This window comes from Bos indicus, chromosome 14 (genome assembly GCF_029378745.1).
Source record: "Bos indicus isolate NIAB-ARS_2022 breed Sahiwal x Tharparkar chromosome 14, NIAB-ARS_B.indTharparkar_mat_pri_1.0, whole genome shotgun sequence".
NCBI classification, from domain to species: domain Eukaryota; kingdom Metazoa; phylum Chordata; class Mammalia; order Artiodactyla; family Bovidae; genus Bos; species Bos indicus.
In genome coordinates, this window is record NC_091773.1 from 8,464,755 (window position 1) to 8,488,159 (window position 23,405).

The 23,405-nt window shown below is 47.8% G+C and overlaps 1 protein-coding gene across 1 annotated transcript in view; it reads right to left on the minus strand.

The window, feature by feature from the left end:
* TG (thyroglobulin) overlaps positions 1-23,405 on the minus strand; it is a 235,968-nt gene that overhangs the window by 133,835 nt on the left and 78,728 nt on the right. The window contains exons 32-35 of the mRNA XM_019974011.2: positions 22,038-22,149; positions 20,660-20,739; positions 19,588-19,731; positions 11,421-11,483 (exon numbers count right to left, since the gene is read on the minus strand). Coding sequence (XP_019829570.2) covers positions 11,421-11,483; positions 19,588-19,731; positions 20,660-20,739; positions 22,038-22,149 — 399 coding nt within the window. The remainder of the gene's footprint in view (positions 1-11,420; positions 11,484-19,587; positions 19,732-20,659; positions 20,740-22,037; positions 22,150-23,405) is intronic.

The window sequence follows — 23,405 nt, forward strand, 5'->3', positions numbered from 1 at the left end:
ACTGAACCACTACCCGGGGGACTGCCGACCTGAAATGTTCAACAGTATCCTTAACCAGTATATCAGTAGACTGTCCATCTAGAAAGGACACAATACAGAAGGAAAGTCAAAATAAATGTTTGTTTTTTCAAGTCTAAATATCCATTATAAGTGGATACTATCTGCGGGGTAAATGCATTTATCTGATTTTCTAGCGAAAAAAACAAAAACAAAAAAACACGGCCTCCAAGTGTTCACACGTTCTGTCTGCTGCCTCCCTCACCTGCCTCTCCAGGCTCCTCCCTCATCCACCTACTTCCTACCACCCGAAACTCCTGTTTGGCAGTCTAGCAAAACATTCGGTGCTGTCTGACTTTGTTCACTATTCCCTTTGTTTGCACTTGCAAAGTGAAATCAGTTTATGCACCTGATGAGCTCATATCATCTTTCAAAACTCAACACAGATGTCACTTCCCTCAGAAACCCTCCCAAGAGTCCTTCCTCTGCCATTCCCGGGACTTTTTCTTCTACTCTAAGTATCTTGTAAATATGTCAAGTGTTCCACTGATATGCAGCATTGGAAGTTACTTATGTTTTTTCTCTCTGTTAAATTATGAGTTTCTAGAGATCAAAGAGTCTGCTTTGATTTTATTAATTCTCCAAGACTTGTCATAACAGCATATAAAAATACTAACAGTAGCAGAACTTCCCTGGCAGTTTAGTGGTTAAGACTCGCCACTTCCATTACAGGGGGCACAGTTTGATTCCAGGCCAGGGGACTACAATCCTGCATGTTGCACAGGGTGTGGCCAAAAAATAAGGATAGATATAGATATATAGTTGCTGTTTAGTTGCTAAACTAAAAGAATCCTGACAACTCTTTTGTGAGCCCATGGATTGTAGCCTGCCAGGCTTCTCTGTGTATGGGATTTCCCAGACAAGAATACTGAGTGGGTTTCCATTTCCTTCTCTAGAGGATCTTCCTGACCTAGGGGTTTAACTCAAGTCTCCTGCATTGGCAGGCAGATTTTTATTTTTACCACTGAGCCAGCTGGGAAGTCAAATAAAGTTGTAGCTAGCATAGAGAATCCCAGGGATGGGGGAGCCTGGTGGGCTGCCATCTATGGGGTTGCACAGAGTCGGACATGACTGAAGCGACTTAGCAGCAGCAGCAGCAGCAGCATTTATTAAAGGATCTAGGGTTCTATGTCCTAAACAGGAATATCAATATCACAATTTTGCATGAACTGCCCAATCCATAAACATGTAACAAATGAGTGAATAAACAGAGCTCCTTAATTAATACAGGAGAAATGGGATACTCACTCTTTTTTCATCTCTATAAATATTAATGCTATAAATATTAATGTGGTATGAGAATAATATGATTATTCTCATACCACAAGACCTCAGTAAATAATAATTGAATAAAATCAATTAATTGATCAGTGAATCACATAGAAAGCAAATAATGTGCATTTGATTTTATAATATCTCACTTTTATGTGGCCTATTCCTGTTTGTGGAACACTTTCATTTAAACTGTGATATTTAATAATGGGGGCTTCTCTGGTGGCTCATATAGTTAAGAACCCGCCTGCCAATGCAGGAGATGCGAGAGACATGGGTTCAATCCCTGGGTCAGGAAGATCCCCTGGAGAAGGGAATGGCAATCCACTCCAATAATCTTGTCTGGAAGATTACATGGACAGAGGAGTCTGGCTGGCTACAGTCCATGGTGTCGTAGAGTCGGACACGACTGAGCGACTGAACTGAACTGAGTGACTCTACTTTCAAACTGAATCTTGGAGCTGGTGAATCACATGGCCAAAATCACAGCGCATGAATGTCAAGTCAAGCACTTGACCCAGACTGTCCCCTTCCAATAACCCCATCCCACTGTAGCTGCCCCCTCCCTCCCTGGGCTCAATTCCAGACTCATAAATTGATTTCCTTCAGTGGCATGTGGGCTTCCCAGGCAGCATTAGTAGTAAAGAATTTGCCTGCCAATGCTGGAGACTTAAAAGGCAGAGATTCTATCCCTGGTTCGGGAAGATAACCTGGAGTAGGACATGGCAACCCATTCCAGTATTCCTGCCTGAAGAATACCATGAACAGAGGAGCCTGGTGGGCTATAGTCCATGGGGTCCCAAAGAGTCGGACATGACTGAAGCGACTTAGCAGGCACACAAGCAGCATGTACATCCCAGGCAGGGGTTTGCAAAGACATCTGAAACAGTCCTGCGTTTGTTGAGGTATGAGCTTGTGGTTGGTGAGTAATCACCTTTTACCTTGCTAACTGCAAAGACACTTCTCAAGAAATGTCTAAGAAAAAAGCATACCCAAGAAACCAGACTCTGTCCACGTCCTCACGGCAAATCACTAAATGTGTCACAAGCAGAATTTCCTAGTGGAAAGTCAAAGGCTCAAGTTGAATCTGATTTCTCTCAAAGAAGTTTGACTCCTATCAAGTGGAGGCCCCATATTCCACCCCCATACAAAGGCTTCCTGGGAGGTGGCAGGACAGCTGGATTACTCAGAGCATCTGAACTCCTCTTCCTTGGAGTCACCGAGTGATCCTAGGAAGGTGGGGGAAACGTGCAGAAACTCAGAGGAATACATGCATCAAGGACCAATGTGAGCTGAGCAGAGTAATTCCAATAACGCAGAGGCTTCTCTAGGGACACTGAGCTCTTGCATGGGACAGCGGCCACCGTGACCTCTCAGTGGACTGTGGGTAACTTGTGCAAGGCCACAGACTTGGTTTGAACCCAGGCACAAGGTCACAGAGTTGGTTTAAGCCCAGGCAGGCAGGCTCTCAAGACAGCACTCCCACCCTCCGCCTCTCCAGCCACTGTGGGGGCAGGAGCTGCTGAGCTGTCCCCACTGACCCCTTACTCACTGGACATGTTAGGTATCATGCTAAACACTCATCCTGCCTGATTCACCCAAATCTGATAGCAACTCCTGGATGCAGGGGATATGATGAAGAGCGCCTCAAAGAACCCGAGGCTCAGAGAAGTGAAGGGACTGAACCAGGTTACACAGAGGAGGAACAGAACTGGAATTGAAACCCAGATTTGCCCAATGCCAAGGTCTCTCCGCTTCACTGCTTCTGCTTCTAAAAACATCTACCAAGAGCTTTCTGCTTCCCTCTGGGTAAGTTATCACAAAAACAGAAGAAAATAAAAAACCACGCCTCAAAGTGTAACCGAACCAGTCATTAGAATTACCAAAATAGAAAAGTTAAAAGAGAAGTATAGAGGCCATTGAAGCTACCCCCTCCCACAGCGAGGGAATCTCCAACACGCTTGAATACCCCACTGACAGGGACCTCATCCTCTCCACCTCACACCATCACAGCAGGACCCGTAATGCCTCTTCCTCCATCCTCTGACCCCACCCCTCTCATCTCACCCCCTGCTGCCCACTCCATGAGGCAACACCTACATGGAAGCCCTCCCACAGTCCCCCTGTGCTAGGCTCCTCTCCACTTCTGGACTCCACCCATCAGGGAGGGAAGGTGACTCCTTCCTTGACAAATGAGATTCTGTTCCACCGAGGAGGCCAGAGAATTCCGCACAGGCTCCTGACTGCTCAGCGCTAAAGAATCCTCCTGCAATGCAGGGGACACAGGTTCAATCCCTGGGTTGGGAAGTCTTCCCTGGAGAAGGAATTGGCAACCCATCCCAACATTTTTGCCTGGAGAAATCCCACGGACAGGAGAGCCTGGCAGACTACAGTCCATGGGGCCGCAAGAGTCAGACAGGACTTATCGACTAAACAACAACAACAATTAAAAAAATAACAAAATAAAAACTTTGTGTAGCACTAGCCACTGGTAACATAGTATTACCATTTTTAATCAACAGAATTATTATAACCCATAAAAATAAATCTACCACTGTTGATGGATTGCTTTCAGAGATGGTTTAATTCATAATCAGCTCACAGTGATTAGAGTGGTCCTAGGAGGGGTAACCATTCTGAAATATTTCCCCTCAAATGCTTAACAAAGGGTCTGAATTTCCACTTTTAAAAATTAAATCTTCCTGGTTTATTCACTTCTTAAAATGTGACCACTCTTGGGGAAAATGTTATTATACAAAAGAAGGTAGGTCCTAGGTTGGCATATTTTGTTTTTTACCCTATTTCCCTTCAATTCGATTGAGCCAATCCTTGATGGACTAGGCACAAAACTTGTGCTGTCTGAGAAGGAAATTATCAAGGTAAACCCTTTGTTTTCTCCAGTCTCTAAGATCTAACAAAGGTTTAAGACACAATTATTCAGCAAACATTAATCAAATGTTTCCCAGACACCCCATGTACAGTTGCACAGGTTGTACACTGTACAAGCGCAGGGGCAGCGTTCACAAAGATGGCCTGTGAAAAGGATCCCTTAGAACTGGCAGTGCTTGACCGAATCTAGCTATTCCAACAAGGCCAAACTTCATCAGGCACTGTGGCAGCAATTTTACACATAAGGCATCTTTAAAGTCCAATAACAACCTCTTTGAAGACACCATCATCTCCATTTTATAAGTGTAACAACTGAAACTCATAAGTGAAGTCGCTCGGTTGTGTCCGACTCTTTGTGACCCCATGGACTGTAGCCCACCAGGCTTCTCCGTCCATGGGCTTCTCCAGGCAAGAATACTGGAGTGGGTTGCCATTTCCTTCTCCCAGGAATCTTCCCAACCCAGGGATCGAACCCAGGTCTCCTGCATTGCAGGCGTGTGCTTTAGCCTCTGAGCCACCAGGGAAGCCCTTACCAGGGAAACTCGTAAGTATCCCTTAAATTGGTCAAGTTCACAACCTAAGGAGGACAAAGACAGGATTCCTACATCCCATGTGATTTCTAAATCCATTCACCTGGTTACCATTCATTAATCTATTCATACTTTCAACAAGCATTAACTGAATCACTATTAGCTTTAAACTACTAACCTAGAGCAAAATGAATATTTATATTTTTCTTTAAAAAAGCAAATAATTGTAAATAAAATAAGATCGAGCGTCTACTAGACACTTTGCTAAGTGTTTAGGATCAAACCATGAATTACAAAATATCTACCCTTTGCAGCATGAAATCTCACAAGCAAGCAAACAAGAGAAATATGTTTATTCATTTGGGGACTATTTCCTGAGAACTGACTAGGTACAGTCATGTTTCTAGGAGCTAAAATATAGCAGTGAACAAGACAGATAAAAGCCCCTTCCCCGTGTGGCTTCCCTTTTAGAGGAGGGTAAACAGTTACTCAGGAAGTACACAAGGGAGAAGGTTTCACAGCACAAAGATATGCAGACACTAAGGCAGGGTCAAGGGGTAGGGAGTGCTAAAGAGGCTGCTTTGATGGGGACGGTCGAGGGTGACATTAGCTAAGAGCCAAGGAGGCACCAGCCCCAAAGAGATACTAGGATGAAGGCTCCATGGAGCAGGGCTTTCTGAGGCTCCATTCATGGCTCTGGCCCTAGTACCCAGTGCCCAGCAGAGTAAGTGCTCACCAAACACTAAACACTTGTTGAACGAATAAGCGAATGAACAGGGGGGTGGCAGCTGAGGCAGAAGAACCATAACTGTGCCCCAAATCCTGTACTTCACCAGCTGGCCCGAGGCTTCCTCCTGCCTCCGTGGAGAGAAATGAAGCCTTCCAAGCTGAGGGAAGTTTCCGCCTGTGTCCCACTTTACTTCCCTCTGCTGTGGCTGGGATTCCAGTCTGCCAGCCGTTTCTCCATCTCAGTCCCTGGGTCTCCGAGCAGCAGGGCATGGGTCCAGGGGAGCTGCCCTATGCGAGGCTCGGCCCAGAGTACACACAGTCCTGCTGGTCACAGCCACCCAGGCAGCGCGGGGCCGGGGCAGATGGGCATCCCGGCTGCAAGCACTGGTCTAGGTGGGCACTGCCACTGCCAGCTAGACTCAGTGCCCTCAACAGGCTGCAGACAGGAAAGAGTGAGTGCCTGCCAACCTCGCCTCGCTGGGCCCTGGGATATGGACTCCACCTCTGGACACCACTTTCCATGAATAGGGACAGAGTCTATACTGTGAGGTCCAGAGAAAGGCTGTGTATCTCTGCATACATGTGCACACATCAGCTCTGCATTTTGGAATTTAAGTTTTATGCAAACATGAGGCAATGTTGGAGTCAGTGCCTGCTCACATGGCCCTTTCAGCCCAAGGACCAGAAGGATGAAGAACTGGCGTGTGTGTGGTTAACGCGTCACCACGCTAGTGGCTATGGCAGGCAGGTGACAGGGCCCCAGGGTCGCTGCAGGACAAAGTTGTTAACAGCTCCCATCCCAGCCTCAAATGAGCCCCAGATGAGATCATTAAAGTATAGCGCCCCTGGGATGCAGGCTGTGATGTCCTCCAGACCCCTCTTCAGGAATGAAGGGCTCTTCCCCAGCTGCTGGCAGAGACCCCTGCAGGAAGGGTGGCACCCCAGAAGGGCAGCCATATCTATGTGTGACCAATGTGAGGGTGTAACAAGTTTAAAGGTCATCCCAGCATCCCCAGAGATCAACTAAGCTAAAGTCACACTGAAGCTCAAGTTCTCTCTCCATCCTTCTCTTTTCCTCTTCACCCCTTGATTCCATTTCCTAAAAAAATGACCTGCGTTCTGATTGCCGAGTCTGATTCCTGGGGGACCCAACCAGCAACAGTCAGCATCTTCAATGGAGAGACTCTGGGTTTGGATCAGATTGGGTTTGAATCCTGGGTCTACCATTCATGCATTCATGAATTCTATGACCCTGGGCCTCTATGACCCACAGTTTCCAAGTCTGTAAAATGGACATAAGGGTGCACACCTCCTAGGGTATGAAAATATGGAAGAACTTCACACAATGATTGACAGATTAAGTTGCTAGATACACAATAATGGAAACATTAACTGGCTGTGACGTGGGAGAGTCATTCTTTCTCTCTGCTTGTTTCCTCCTCTGTAAAAGGATGGGTTTGGGCTTGGGAATTATTACAGACATTTCTTGAACACCCAGTCTTACCAGGTTCTGTGCCGAGCCTTGTACTCTTTATTCTACGACACAAGCCTACTGGACTGATATTTCACCATCCTCACTTTACAGAGGCCAACAGAGGCTTGAGGAGGCTGAGGAATCTGGCTCCGGAATGCCCAGTGGTTAAGTGATGGGGCAGGATTGGAAGCCGGGTGGATGGACTTCAAAGCCCATGGCCACACCAGAATGCCCCGATGTTTCCTTCAATCAGACACACGCTCCCTGCCAGTGCTGGCATATTTTAGGATCACACAATTCTGTCTCCAGCTTAACGGAAAACATTTGCAGAACAGATCAACTGAATTCCATCAGCCCCTTGGCACAGCCAGGAAAGGACGGAGGCCAAGCAGACAAAGTTGATTGACTACAATCGTGTGTCCCCAAGAAAGACTGTTGGCACAGCCACTTCTATCTCCATCAACCTGGAGTTCAGACTTTGTCGCTGTTGCTGAGCTGCAGGCTGGGGAAGCTGAGCAGGGCAGACTTTGACCAGGCATCTTCTTCAGCCACACCTCTCACCCTCTCAAGCTGCAGCCTCACCCACACCCTTGATCTGCCGGTAGCAACCTGTGCTCACAGTCAAGAGCTGGGGTGTACTTTAAAGGGTGTTTTGAATTCCTCAGGTGAAAGAAACTCAGAGCATAGACACAATTTTCTAAAACTCACATTCTGTGTTTTCCTCTGGCTTGCACTCTAAATACTCAGTTTGTTTCAACGATACCACTAAAAGAAGAGCTTCTGAAATAGTGAACGACAAGCAATTATCCTGGGAATCACCCCTTGAAAGACTCCAGGCTTGGCCTGCAGGGGACAGGGAGATAGTGGCCATCGTACAGGAAGCCTCCAACATCCTGAACATCGCTCCGGACTGGTTGTCATGGATCTTTTAAGAAGCAATGGACCTTTTCTCTTACGAAGGAATAGCATCTTTGCCGTTTTGCCTATTTTAAAAAAACATACAATTTTCCCTATGAGAGTAAAATGGCTCTCGACACATAGATGACACAATTATCCTTATTTTCTCAAAGCCTAGCTTGTCCACGCACCATGCATCTCCACCTCAGTCCAAATGGAGAGTGTTTGAGTCTTTTTGAAGCTCATTATGGAGGTGGCTCAGGGGTAAAGAATCCACCTGCAATGCAGGAGACTCGAGTTCAATCCCTGGGTCAGGTAGATGCCCTGGAGGAAGAAGTGGCCACCCATTCCAGTATTCTTTCCTGGAGAATCCTATGGACAGAGGAGCCTGGCGGGCTACAGTCCACGAGTCACAAAGAGTTGGATCCAACTGAGAGACTAACACTTCCACTTTGCTGTCTTCAAACCCGCTAATGTGTTAGAAACCTTCTTTGGAGCAACACAAACCAAGATCTTAGAGAGGTCCCTAGCACAGAGTATGTACCCAAGACAGGCCCCTGAGGTTTCACAGGTCACCTTTGACTCCTCCATCCACATTCATCCATCCATCATCGCATCAGAATCCCCCTTTTCAAGTAGATGTTGAAGGGGCAGCTTATACACACCACTTCATAACAGAAACAAGGCCAAGACTTTAAAAGGTCTCCAGACAAGTCTGAGATGGGGAAGTTCATCTCTGTCACCCTTTCCAGAAACTCAAACCAAACATTTTCATCTAACTCTTAGTGGGGCCAGATACACATGGGTTCCAGTCCCAGTGTGCTCATTTACCCTAATGGAGCCTCGGACCCCTTATTTGAAAAATAGACCCTGTGACCATCTCACTTTCTTTTGAGCATTAAATGATTTATGCAATGTTTGGCATTTAATAAATACTTCCTTTTCTCCCTGAATAAAAAGTGCATAAAGATGAGGGATTTACATATGCCTGGTGTATGTTTGCATGTGTGTGCAAACCATCCGTGTCAGCATCACATACAGGCACCAATACCTTGAAGGCAGAACGACACTCCCGCCTCTGACACATCAAACAAACAAGCTCGCACTCTTAATTCCAACCTGGGAGCTCTGTGTGCAGGTGGAATGTTGGCCCCACACCTCTTCTGCTTTCAAACCACACTCGTCCAAGGCATATTTGAAAATACTGTGACATCTCATTCCACTTTCAAAACATCTACCCAGATCCATAGACTTTGTGTGTTCATGAAGAGCGATGTGGAATTCTACACCCTTTTCCTTTTGTTGGTGATCCAAGTCTCAGTAATACAAATCTTACCAAAAACAGACTGGAAGCATTGTAAAATCACCTGAAGATGCTTATACATCGATTGATTCCTATCTAACAGTATATATTTGACATAAGATATCAACACTTTCTTTATCCATAAATTTAATAAATGATTTCTTAGTCATAGTATTTAAGAATTCTAAGCACGTGAAAAAAAAGCACTTTGATTCACTGCAGGCAAGTATGAAACTACAGTCAAGTGTTTGGGACTAATTTGGCAATATAGACCTAGAGTTTTAAAATCTAGAGTTTTCAAGCCCAGTAATTCTGCTTCAGAGAAGGTACTCCCACCACCACCGGGAAATAATCTGGACATTGCCAAGAGCTTTATGCACAAAGGGATTCTTATGATGTTTTCATGGTGGTGAGGAGTCAAAAACAATCAAATGCCCAGAAATAGAGGAATAAGTTAGTGAATTATATGACAGTTGTGGCTGATACTATTCTGTCTTTGATTCTTCATCACCAGAGTGGGAGCATTTTAGGGGTAAGAGCTTGATCAAATGAATGAATGAATATACACGTGTATGCAGGAATGGTCAGCACATCTACAGCAGTTTGGAAATCTACACGTGATGCAATATTAGGTAAAAACAAAACGCTGATAAGAGATTACAACTACTTTTCACACACACACACAAATCTAAAGAGATTAGGAAATAAACCAAAAAATTAGCTGACATGGAGTAACTTCTAAATAATCCTGTGGGTTTTTTTTTTTTTCCTTCTGTATTCTGGTATTGTTTGCATTTTTCTGTAATTAACAAATAGGAAGATAGAACCTGCCTTTAGAGGTTGGTGTGATGATCGAAAGTCTTAGACATGAAATCTGTAAGTGCTTAGACATTGATATTCTGAATAGAATGCTCAGGGGGATAAAAGAACACATAAAGTTAGCTCTTTTCACTGAGTGAAGGAAGTGACGACACGGTTGAGGACATTTATACTCTCAGCCCAGCCCTGACTAGAAACGATTCCCTCCCACATGAGCCACATTCTGTCCCTTCAGCCAGGGCCATAATGACACACGTCTAGCGCCCCTCAGACATCGTGTCGCCGGACAGGAATGATGAGAGTCTCGGGTTTCCTGACTAAGCGGAAGCAGAAGCGGGATGCGCAGCGAGGCCCACGCTGGCCTGCCCACTCCCGCCCTGCCCCACCCAGCGCCCAGCACCCCACGCTTCCCACCGCCCAGGCAGCACATGGGGCCAGCGGTGGTGGGCACGGGGCCAGGTGTGGAAGGGGACAGCAGCCTCAGGGGACAGCACGCCTGCCCGTGCTCCTGAGCTCGGGGCCAGTGCCCGGCCTCTGAGGTCACTGTGCCACACGGGGGCACCCGGGGCTCTGAGCCCCAACTCCTCTGCACCTAGAAGACCGGACTCCTTTCACTTTGGGGCCCAAACACCATGGCTCCTGACATGGCCCCAGGGTCGTGCAGGCCTCGTCACCACGCCATACGGTGAAAACAAACCTCAGAACGAAAGCAGGAGTACCAGGAAACCCCTCACACGCGGACCTTCAAGTTGCAGACTTTAAAAGATGCAAGCGTCCCGTGCGCATGCCCAATCACGTAAGTTCACGCGTCTGGTGCACACGGTCAGGTGCATGCGTCCTCTATAAGCAGTAGTGTTTTGTGTACTTTACTGTACAGAACTGCATAGAGTACAGTAGTGCAGTATCTTTACTTCAACCCCAAGATGTCCAGAAACAAGCGTAAAGGCAGCACTGAAATAGCTGGCACTGCTAAGACACGCCAGCCATAGTGTTGTACTACGATACTTTTCAAGGTAGTGGACTGTAAGATTAAACATGTTTCGTTTTTTGTGTTTGTTTTGTATGCATTATTTGTGCAAAAAGCATTATAAACCTATTACAGTACACTACTGTATAGCCCATTGTGTTAGCTGGGTACCTAGGCTAACTTTGTCAGACTTATGAACACGCTCTTGGGATGGAACCCATACATGTGTGGCAGACTTACTGTGCCGTGCTCCCATCCCACTCGGCCTCGGCTTGGCTGCGTTGTTTGGCCGTCACTTAACCATTGCAAGTTTCCTCGTCTATGAAATGGGTGTGGTGCTGGTATTTGCCCTTTCCATGCATGTGTCTAACTGAGAGGAGCTTAAGGTCAGAAATGTGATGGGCTCCCGTGAGCTATAAACTCTTGGACGGAAGTGAGGAGAAAGTCAGCTTCACACAGGAGAGACAAAGACCATGGACTCACCATTCTCCGTGAGGGCAGGCAGAGCCACCGAAGGGCAAAAACTGGGAGCATCACTTGGAGAAACTGAAAAGAAGACAAAGACAGCCTTTTAGCTCTTTGTGACTCTTTGGATCATTGAGCCCTGAAGGCAGGAAGAGTGGTCTTACTTGGTGGCACAAAGTCGTGCGTGGAAGGCAAGACAGTGTGCCCAGCACCTGGTCCCACTCCCATGTGGCCAGGATGGGGTGGGTTGAGATGAAGGGACATCCTAACAACTCAGGGGCTTAAAGCAACCAAGGGCCTCCTCTCCCTTGAGCCACATACCTCCTGCAGGTGCTGGGGGCTCTCCTCTGTGTCAACCCCCTTCAAGCCCCTGGCAAGGGGAGGTTCCATCACACCCCTGCCTCCCAGACGCTGCAGCAGGGCAAGGACAAGGCTACCCCTGCTCTCACAGCTTTGCCTACGAGTGACATGTAGCACTTATTTTCACACCATTTGCCAAAGCCAGAGGTGCAAAAGTACAGACCATCCATGTTCCAGAGAGTGGTCACCTAGAGATATGCGGTGAACAAGGGAAATGCCACATCACTGCTGAGCTGACTCACTTAGGGGCAGCACTTAGCCCCTCTGGGCCTCAGTTTCCACATCTGTACGACGGGGATGACACAGCCTATGCTGAGAATTGCGGTGAGCACGACAGGAGGTAGTATCGGGCCAGGCACAGGGTGAAGGCCACAAGACGGCAGCTCTTCATGGCAGGCACTGCGGCAGGTGGACAGAACTGGAGCAGGTGGGCAGACAGACCTGGGCTCCAACCTCCATGTGCCGCCTAGAAGCAGGGCCAATGGACTAGTGATCTGGCTTCTTCCATCCCCAGCTTCGGGCACTGGTATGAGGCGATGATGTCGGAATTAAATGAGAAAGTGCACACACCCAGGAGGTGCCCATCAGTGCTAACTGCCCCCTCCCCTGCCTCTCCCCTTACTGAACAGATCACAGTCTTCAAAGCCACTGCATCCTTTTCTCCCAACGGCCCAGACCAAGAGTGTGGCCAGACCTTCTCCCTCTCTGAGCCACAGGGCAGCATGGTCAGCAGTCAAGGGTCATGGGTGAGGCTCAGGGTCAAGGGTCAGGAACCCAGGGTGACCTTCCTTGTCCTCAGCTTCCCTGTCTGTAAAATGGGAGTAATGATAGTATCTCCTTTAGGGCTCTGAGGCTTAGATGAGTTAGTGTATGTGAAGCTTTGGGCATACAGTAAGCACTCAATAAATGCTGGCCACTATTTACTCTTAATATCGCCCTTTTAGGGACTTCTTGGCAGTCAGTGGTTAAGACTCTGAGCTTCCAACACAGGGGGTGTGGGTTCCATGCCTAGCTGGGGAACAAGGATCCCACATGCCTTGGGGCATGGCCAAAAGAAAAAAATAAAATTTAAAATTTCAGCACTACTGAAATTGTAGGTGAAGCAAAATTAAAAAAAAATATATCAGTCTTTGTAGTAACACATCCTTGTCACTGATGCTCAGGCTTGTCTGCCTCCACGAAAGCCTTGAGTCAGAGTCACGTTCCATCTGGTCCCCAGTGCCCCGGTTTGGGTCCCCTCCCGTCCCCTCTCCTCCTCTGCCTTCCTCACTTTCGTCAGGCATGCCGTGACCCAGCCTCCATTAGTTCTAGAGCCTCAGGTATTGTCCGTTCTGCTTGGCTCCATCTGCCTGAAAGCACCTGCTCCCGGTCATCATTCTAGAGCCTGGTTCCCAGGCTTCAGCGGACATTGGAATCCCCTGGAGGGCTTGGTGACCCACACTGTGTGAGCTTCACCCCGAGTGTCTGGTCCAGCAGGTGTGGGCTGGGGCCCAAGATCCAGCATTTCTAATAAGTTCCCAGGTGACGCTGACCCTGTTGGTCCACAGACTCACTCTGAGGGTCACTGGGCCAAGGCTTCCGTCACCCAGCGTCCTGTGAGCTCCTCACACAAAACTCAGAACCATCCGCCACCCTCCACGGTACCCAGGGGGCCAGTGTGTTCATTTAAATGTCCATCTTTGCTTTCTCAGAGAAAAGACCCTGAGAATCAGCACACTCCAGAGAACAATTATTTGACGGATCTGTAACAAGGGCATTCGACGTCCACCCCCTTGGGCCCAGTGATTCTCCTTCTGGAAGTCTGTCTGGAAATTCAAAGCAAGCTCAGTTTGCGAAGGAAAGATTTATACAACATAATGAATGGCCAGAAACTCTATATACCCAAGGCTGTGAGAACAGTTAGGCAAGCTGTCCACGGGGAGAATTACCATATTCACGTCCAGGTATTTATCACCTAGATCTGCTGCTATTGCCTTACTTACTCTTTCTCAGCCCCCACAGTGCTTCCTGACAGGGTGCTGTCAACCCTCTGGGTGGGACCTTCTTCAGTGTACAGGAATAGCTGAACCCTGAAAGTTCTCAGCTTCCCTGGGCCCCCTGGGGCACTGAAAATCTCAACAGCCTCATTCCCTGGGGGCCCTCTTACAGAGAATCGCACTGTGCAACTTTGAGCCAGTTGCTCAGTTAATTTATGCTTGTTAAGCAAGAGGATGGCCACCCTTCTTGCTTCTTCCCAACTCTGCTTTCAGTGACATCAAGCTGGTGGCCTGAAATGGGCTGCAGCTGGGGTATTTACACCACAGAAAGTGGCAACAATGACACCTCGCCCTGCAGCTGCCCAGCCCTCCCTAATTGTAACACATTTGCCAGCAGACCAGAAAAGGAGGATAAGGAGAGACCCCACCTCATCACGTGGTTTGGGGGCTAAATAAGACGCTGCCCGCCAAACACTAGCCTAGCCAAGGAGCCAACGGGGTGCTAAGCAAATGGCAGATGCACGTGCTGGGATGTGAGTGATGCTGAGGAATGAATTAGACAGTAAACTCTCCTACATGCAGTAGTTTCTATGTGGGCTGCAGAGGCATAATTAGAAGAGCTGGTCACTTCCTTTCCAAGTCATTCCCGTATCTAGAATATCTATCTACAGGGTCCAAGTGCACTTGTTTAGCAGAAGAGGAGAGGAAGTGGGAGGATTCTATTGGGTTTTTTTAGAAGCCGCATTTGACTTTGTAAACAAACCAAAGACCCTGCCCCACTTGCAGGCCACACATGGCTGCAGGGGGTGGGAGGAGGGGGTGGGGAGGGGTTTGAACAGCAGCTCAGTTCCCCTCTGAGAGCAGCCAGCGGGTACCGGAGCCCCAGAGGCGCCCCCTTGCAGGCAGCCCAGAGCCCCAAGACAGCTGGACCACAGAGCAGCCTCTTCCCTTTCCATTCCCACCCTGGTTGTTAAGATGCTTCCTCTTTGAGTACTGCCGCCCTCCCCGGAAGGGGCTGCAAACAGCCTCATTTGCATCCACAGTCACTCAGCCTGGGCCTCTGGGTTCTGTGCTCAGATCCCTGGAACTTTCTGTTCGTGCTGGACAGCAGTGAGAAATCACATGGCTCTCTGAGCGGCCCCTCTGGGCGCTCGCTGCTCTAGGTTGGTGCCTCTCTCCGGGCTCCTAGGAACTTGACTTCCATTTTCGTTCTGAGAACACAGCTCAGTACCAGGGTCGTGTCACCTGCGTGCAGGTCTCTGGGGGCCCATCCGGGGCTTGCAGGGCAGAACCATGGCCATCCTACCCACTGTCCCTGCACCCTCCACCCGACACGCCTCCATCTCGGCCCAGATGCCCCCTGGAGTGGCTCTGGTGCAATCCCTTGTAGAACAACATTTCTTGGCCCCCTCTTGTGCTCCAGAAGCCCCCTTGCATCTCCCCACAGTAAGACAAGCCAGAGGGCTGAGCCGTTCTCTGGGATAGAAGGAGTAATTACTCCTGATGAGGGGCTAGGAGAGCACCAGCCCCACAGCGGTCCTAGCGAACACGGGGAGAGCACTGCAGAAGTGTTTCTGGCATCACTAAATGCCTGAGAAATGTTCCTTCTCTCACGTCTGCCTCCCATGCCAGGCTTGACCCTTTGGGGAAGGACCTTCTATCGCTGGTGCTTCCAGGGTGTTTGACGTGTAATAGGGGCTTCCCTGGAGGCTCATGGTAAAGACTCCACCTGCAATGCAGAAGACCCAGGTTTGATCTCTGGGTCGGGAAGACCCCCTGAAAGAGAGTATGGCAACACACTCCAGTATTATTCCTGGAGAATCCCATGGACAGAGGGGCCTGGCAGGCTACAGTCCATGGGGTTGCAAAGAGTCGGACACAACTGAGCATCAGAACATATTATTATTATATTAGGAGCTCAACAAACAGCCTTTCGTTTCCCCTTCTTCTGTCCAGTTCTTTAGGTACAGGCCCTGGGTTACGCTTTTCATGTCTGGTTCTCAGCCTGGAGTCAAGTCAGGAGTCCATGCTCATCACTCAACATAGATGTCAGAGAGAAGGCATGCTTTCTGTCCATCTAAGTAACTATGTGCCGGTGTATATATGAAAGTGAAAGTGGCTCAGTCGTGTCTGACTCATTGCGACCCCATAAACTGTAGCCTGCCAGGCTCCTCTGTCCATGGAATTCTCCCAGTCAGAACATTGGAGTAGGTAGCCATTCCCTTCTCCAGAGGATTTTCCCAACTCAGGGATCAAAGCCAGGTCTCCTGCATTGCAGGTGGATTCTTTACCGTCTGAGCCACCAGGGAATATGTATGTGTGTGTGTGTATACATGTATGTATGTATCTATTTACCTGTCCATCATCTGTTTATTTATCTATCTGCTCATAGATCTATCATCTATCTATCTTTGTATCAATCTATCCATCCATCTGTCATCTCTCTCTCTCTGGGTTTGGGTTTCTGCCCTGAGGTCCTTGACCACGCTCCCTGCCTCATCGTGCACTGTGCACCCCTCTTGTCTCTGCCTCTCTGAGTTTAGCAACAGGGTCCCCCCAGCAGTATCTCAAGAGGAATCTCACTCTCCCCTGAAGTACCTGCTCTCAGAGGTCAGTGCTCAAGGTCATGTCCCCTCCCCGCAAAAAACCATAGATGGCAGAATGCTACACGACCAAGCCATGGATTTGAAGCCAGGGCAAAATCTACTACAGAAGTTCTTTGCAAGAATTCCTTTGTAAAACCCATGTTTCCTGTGCCAATGCTGACTGAGAGGTCGCCCTTCAGGTGCAGGACCCTCTGTGCAGCCTCGCTGCTCCTGCGGGGCCCCTTCTTCCTGTGACTGTGCGTGACTGTCTAATACAAAGACGAGGATGGGGAGAAAGTAATGACAATGTCAGCTTGTTTGTTGGGTTTTCCAGAGTTACACTGGTGCAGTTCTATCTACAACAGAAAACAGAATACAAGGCCATACTAAGGTGCAGAATCCAGAAGATGACTGTGTTTTGGGTCAAAATATATCAGAAATCAAAAGGTGACTTTGTACTGGATCAGTGTGACTGAACTACAAGAACAGTCTAATTAATGGAACTAGTTTCCTTGAATAATATTCCTTTTCTCTGCCTGGGTCTTAGGAGGAGATCATTCATCGTCTTAAGACCTACCCCACCACCTGCTTCTGATGAAGATGACTTAAGGGAGAAAGATGGACTGGCGAGAACCTGGTTTTCCACTGATGGGAGCCATGGGTCACACCAGGTCACCAAAACTCTGTGTCAGCCAGCCCTCTTTCTTCCACTCTTTTGAAACTGGAGATTCAGAGCCACCCACACCAGAATGGCCTTGAGCCATACACATCTCAGGGTGTTTTCCAGCCAGAGGTCCTGAGAAACTGATGCCATTATGGCATTTTAAAATCTTTCACCCCACTCACCCAAGCACTGAAAACAGGCAGTGTGCAGTGTGGAAACCTGCCTGCGAGGGCGGCTCCAGGCCAGCAGACCAAAACCTACAGGGAGTGGTCCCTGAAGCATGAAAGAGGGCTTGCAGGAGGCTGTCAGTAATGGATCTCCACCTCTTGGAAGCAGGGCTAGTTTCTTGTTCCTGTATTCCCACAACACCTTATGCATGTCTGTTCTGGTCCTGAGTCTAGGACGCAACAGTTAATCATATACGCCCACGACCTCCTTACTAGGATGTGAGCATCTATAATAAGAAAAATGACTACATCTTATTAATTTCACATTTCCTATTGCCCAGCACAATGTATGACTCAGTATGGACACTCAAAAGAGTTTCAAAACTTCTAAACTTATGAGCAATCCAGAACTAGAATGGCTTATTTAGTTACAGTCTGCAATTGCTCCTTAGGGTTCCCAGGTGGCCCAGTGGTAAAGAATCCACAGGAGATGTGGGTTGGATCCCTGGGTCAGGAAGATCCCCTGGAGAAGGAAATGGCCAACCCACACCAGTATTCTCATCTGGGAAAACTCAAGGACAGAGGAGCCTAGCAGGCTACAGTCCCCAGGGCCACAAAGTTGGACACAACTGAGCAATTAAACAGCAACAACATCAATTATTCCTTAAGTTGAGCAGCTGGAGGATAGGAATCATATCGTATTCATACTCAGCCATTACATCTTAGTGAATATGTCACATAGCTGAATATAGCTATATCATTTGGTTATACAGTTGGTTATTTGGACCTGGTTCTTTTTGACAAAGTCCAACAATCCTGAGTCCAAATTCCATCATTTACCTGCTCTGTATGACTTTGGGAAAGTGACTTAGCATCCATGGACCTCTGTTTCCTCATCTAATAGTGCTTGTAAGGATTAGATGGGATAACACTTGTAAAGTGCTTGCATTCAGCCAGGCATACTCACAAGAAGACTCCAAAGAACAAGGCTGGATTTAGAAAACCAGAGATCCCTGAGGCACGGCTGATGCTCGGTCAATGCCCTGGTCAGAACTCCTGAGTCCTCAACCTGACCCTCTGAAATATATGTCGGAAAAAGTTAATAGTCTCTGCAGTCAGATAGAAAGAAACAGAACAGATGGAAAAGAGTTGGGACAATAACCACCTTGAATACTTTTCCTGGCTGAGTCCTGCCAAGAAGTTGTAACACTCTGGTCTGATTCCCATATTTCTGAACAAATGAATTATGTCTTAGCTTCTTTTTACCCAGCCCTTCCCTGTGCAATGGAAAGATGAAAAATTACATTTTCCAGCCTTTGGTAGGTAGGGTGAGGAGATGGGAAGAGGTGTGAGAGGACGGATGGGCAAGGAGGCATTGAGCGGTGAGAGTTCAGTTCTGAAGGCCCTAAATACCCACAGCTGGCTTTGGATCTCCTGTGGAGCCACCAACCTAGGCAGGTGCTCATGCCCTAGCCTCTGTGAGTTAGTTAAAGCCTCCTCTATATGGCACATTACCCCTCCTCCCCCTCATGGAAACCCAGGGCTTCCCCAGTGGCTCAGCGGTAAAGAATCCACCTGCAATGCAGGAGCTGCAGGAGACATGGGTTTGATCCCTGGGTGGGGAAGATCCCCTGGAGGAGGGCATGGGAACCTACCCCAGGATTCTTGCCTACAGAATCCCATGGATAGAGGTGCCTTCTGGGCTGCAGTCCATGGGGTCGCAAAAAGTCGGACCCAACTGAGCAACTTAGCACACATGCATAGAAACCCACTGAGGCTATTTCATCATATAGTCCTGATGTTTTTCTTAAAACACTTCAAGATGTTAAGATAAAATAAAAGTTATAGATAGAATGAACTCAGAACACAGGATGCTCAAGGAGGGAGCAAAGAGGATTCCACTCAGCCTGATAACAACCAACTCCAAAAAAATCTGCTCCGCAGTGACAAAATGTCTTGGGATTAGTAGACTCATGTTGAAGTGTCAAGGACCAGATTCCACCAAGGAGCCCGATCCCAGGTCTCTAGGGTTGGACATGGTTCTGGAACACGTGGCCAACCTACCATTGATTTCATTTATTAGTTTATTAGTCAGTTTTATTTTTTCAATTTATTAGTCAATTGCCTCTATGGCCAGTTAACTTGAGCTGGGGGAAAACCAGCCAGACAGTGCGTCTAGACAGTTTCACATCCAATAGCTCGTGGGATGTGGAAGACCCACCAGGCACAGCATAAAAAGGGGAAGAGAGAAGTTTGGAGTCGTCAGAGCTGGGTTTTGTGACCTGACTCTGCTTGCTGCTGGCTATGTGGCTTGGGTCAAATAACTTCCACTTTCTGTACCGTACTCTCTTCATCTTAAAATGGAGGAAATAATGTCCACTCCCCAGGGGCACTGAGCAATAATTGTGTAGCTGTTCAGGGCAGGTCACTTACCAGGCTTCTGGTACCATCCGAAGGGGTAGGTACGGACCTCAGTGTCTGGGGAGCCACAGTCCAGAATGCGCCAGACCCCTCCATATTCCTCGCTGCATGTCTGAAGGCCCAAGCTGTTCAGAGTTAGGCATGTCACCTCTCCTCCTGGAGCAAAAAGTAACCAGGACCAGGGAAATGATCACGACGGGAGATTCTAACTGAATGAGAGAAATTCTGCAAACTCATCCTTCAGCAGACATGTGGGGTGAAGCGCCCTATTCCAGGGATGATCTTAGCCACTGATGAAAACCCTGCTACCTTAGTGAGTTTCTGGTCTAAGAACACGGTGGTGGGGGCAACACATGCTTGTCAAGCGTCCTTCATGCGCCTGGAGCTGTGCTAAGGCTCTGTATGCATCATACCGCTCATCCCCACAGAAGCCTATGAGGAGGCTGGCACTTGTATCTCTATTTACAGATGAGGAAACTGAGACTCAGAGAGACTCAGTGGCTCATCCAGGATCATTCGTCTAGTACGTGACAGAATCAAGTTTCAAATGCAGATCATATGGAGGGATTCCAAGTTCAGCCCACCAAGCTACCTGACCCAGGTCTTGAAAAGCAAGCAGAAGACAGTTCAGTGAGCCAAGGCAAGAAGGCTACTTGGGTCAGGCGGAAGTGTGGTGTCCAGCTGACTGGGTACTGGACCAGCAACCCTGTCCCAGCTCCCACATTTACCAGCCACCTGCCCTTTCTCAAGCCCCCACGAGGTGATGCTATGGATTAGGTCAGACCATAGACGTGAACAGGGCTTCGCTGGTGGCTCAGATGGTAAAGGATCCACCTGCCTGCCAACGCAGGAGATGCGAATTCGATCCCTGGGTTAGGAAGTTCCCCTGGAGAAGGAGACAGCAACCCACTCCAGTATCCTTGCCTGGGAAATCCCATGGGCAGAGGAGCCTGGTGGGCTACAGACCATGGGGTCACAAAAGAGTCGCACACGACTGAGCGACCAAACAACAACACAGATGTGAACACGTTTCTAGACTGTAAAGTGCTGGGTACTTTACAGAAGGAGTTGTTGTCACCCTTACCTTTTAACTGAGAAACGTTCAGAAAGCCAAAGCCGGTGCAGCACGGGTCCATGTCACACAATCGCTCACATTCGAAGAAGCTGGCGAAAGAGGAGAAAGAGGAGGCCTGAAGGTTTGTGCTGGACGGGATCCTCGAGGTGGGCTGACTCGCTGTCATTCTGACTTCTGGGGGCCTGCTCTCTGTGACAACTCTTCCCTGAGTCCAGACATACAAGCTCTGCTCCTGCAACCCCCGACCCAGCACCAGGGCCAGGCAGATCCCTGTTTTCCACCCTCCCTTTCTTCCCCACTCCCATCAGCATGGGCAGTGCCCAGCCAGATATCTTTAATCATCTTTTAATCTCCATTTTCGAAAGCCAATTCTAAATGCCAGCAGCAGGGCATAGTTTCATGTGTTAACAACACTTTGCAGATCCATAGTTCATAAATCGATGACTCTTAAATTCTAACTTCTACAGGGAGAACTTAGTTGAAATTCACATTCGTGAGCCCCCTGTAAATGCTGATTCGGGTGGTCCAGGGTAGGACCCAGGACCGCGGGTTATAAGAAGCCCTCTGGTGATTCTGATAGGTGAGATTCACAGACTAGTGGAGAGAAACACTAGTCACGTTCAATGAAAACAACTAAGTTATAGCTAATTAAATCAATAACAAAATATATATTTTTTAATTTTCTTAATTTTTTTTTCAGCTGCACTGTGTAGCATGTGGGATCTTAGTTCCCCGACCAGCAATTGAATCCATGCCCCCTGCGTTGGGAGTGCGGAGTCTCAACCACTGCATCACCAGGGAGGTCCCACAGGACCTTTTTAAATAAAAAATTAAATAAAAGTCCTTATATGCCTCTGGCCCTGTAAAAAGTTCTGCTTGCTCTCCGGGTTCTGAATGCAGCAGGGAGACTTTGCTGATCAAGTTTATTTCAATGCTTGAAAATTTGCATTAATTGACTAAAAAAAAAAAAAAAAAAAACCACGGGTCAAGTTCCCCTTTTGCATCAGCTGACCTTAGGTTCAGGGCTAAATGTTGTGTTGATTATTGTTCGCTGACCTTAGCCACCTTAGTCAATAAAGTAAAGAGTGAAAGTCCCTCAGTTGTGTCGGACTCTTTGCGACCCCATGGACTGTATAGTCCGTGGAATTCTCTAGGCCAGAATACTGGAGTGGATAGCCTTTCCCTTCTCCAGGGGATCTTCCCAACCCAGGGATAGAGCCCAGGTCTCCTGCATGTTGCCTATTTATTCCTTTTTCACCCTTTGCTTTGCGTTTTGCAGTTTTTCATGCTTGTGTCTTTAACTGATATTATATCACCTTCTTTATGAAAATAGAAGGGTCTTCATAATAAGTATTGTAGAGGGCAGGGATGAACGGAAGTAGCTTACCCACTGGAAATGGATTTGTCAGACATAGGCACTTTGTTTCTAATGGAAATCCCCGTCAGCTTTTGGAATGGCAGGCGATTGTAAAAATTCTTCACTCTATCTTGCAGCACAACTACACAGAGGAAGAAAGACATCTTATTATTTAAGTGGAAGATGCACTGTAACCAGAAAAATACTTCTGTAGGGGACAAAGTATACAAACCCATACTGAGAGCTTCTGATTAAAGATAGCATATTAAACCCATAGACTTACTCTCTGTTCTCTCCCCAAATCTCACTAAAATCACAGTAAAGGGATTTTTATAAAGGCATACACCCACAAGGCAAAAGAGAATAGGAGATCAGACAGAGAGACAAATTTTGGAAGCTAGAAAAAATACAGAGGAAAAATTGACCTCATAAACCTAAGAAGGCTGAATTCTTGACCCTTCTGTGGGAAGAAGCAACTCTATACACCTGCAGGGCTTCCCAGGTGGCTCAGTGATAAAGAATCTGCCTGCCAATGTAGGAGTTGCAGGAGACAAGGGTTCAATCCCAGGGTCAGGAAGATCTTTGGAACAGGAAATGGCAACACTCCAGTATATAGTCTGGAAAATCCCATGAACAGAGGAGCCTGGCAGGCTGCAGTCCGTGTGTGTTAAGTTGCTTCAGTCGTGTCCGATGCTATGTGACCCTGTGAACTGCAGCCCACCAGGCTCCACTGTCCATGGGATTCTCCAGGCAAGAACACTGGAGTGGGCTGCCATGCCCTCCTCCAGGGGATCTTCCTGATCCAGGGATCGAACCATGTCTCTTATGTCTCCTGCATTGGCAGGTGCATTCTTTACCACTAGTGCCACCTGGGAAAGCCCTAGGCTACAGTCCATAGGGTCACAAAGAGTCAGACATGACTGGGCACACACACACACACACACACACACACAATCTTCTGGAGTCCTGAAAGGTTTATGTATCCACAGTACTGGGATGAAAGTTAGCTGATGCAAAATGGCCTGGAAGTCTTTTAAAGAAGCAGGTATGTCTCCAGAGGTGGTCTCTTTCCAACAACTACCCCTTCCCACTGTACAAAAGTGAGGTCTCTCAAGGGCCTCAGAGTGAGTTACAGTGCAGAGAGGACCTTGCTGAAGCCAGGGAATTTTTTTTCCAGTTAGTCTAGGTGGTGAATATTGAGACTCCATTTTGCCAACCTTGTTTGGCATGTAAACCACAAGCAGCCAGGCTCATGCCCCCAGCCAGATATTATACAAGATCCCTCTGGAGGAAAGGCCTAGACACAAAGATGTGAAAGTGTTCGTCACTCAGTTGTGTTCAACTCTTTATGACCCTGTGGACTGTAGCCCGCCAGGCTCCTCTGTCCATGGGATTCTC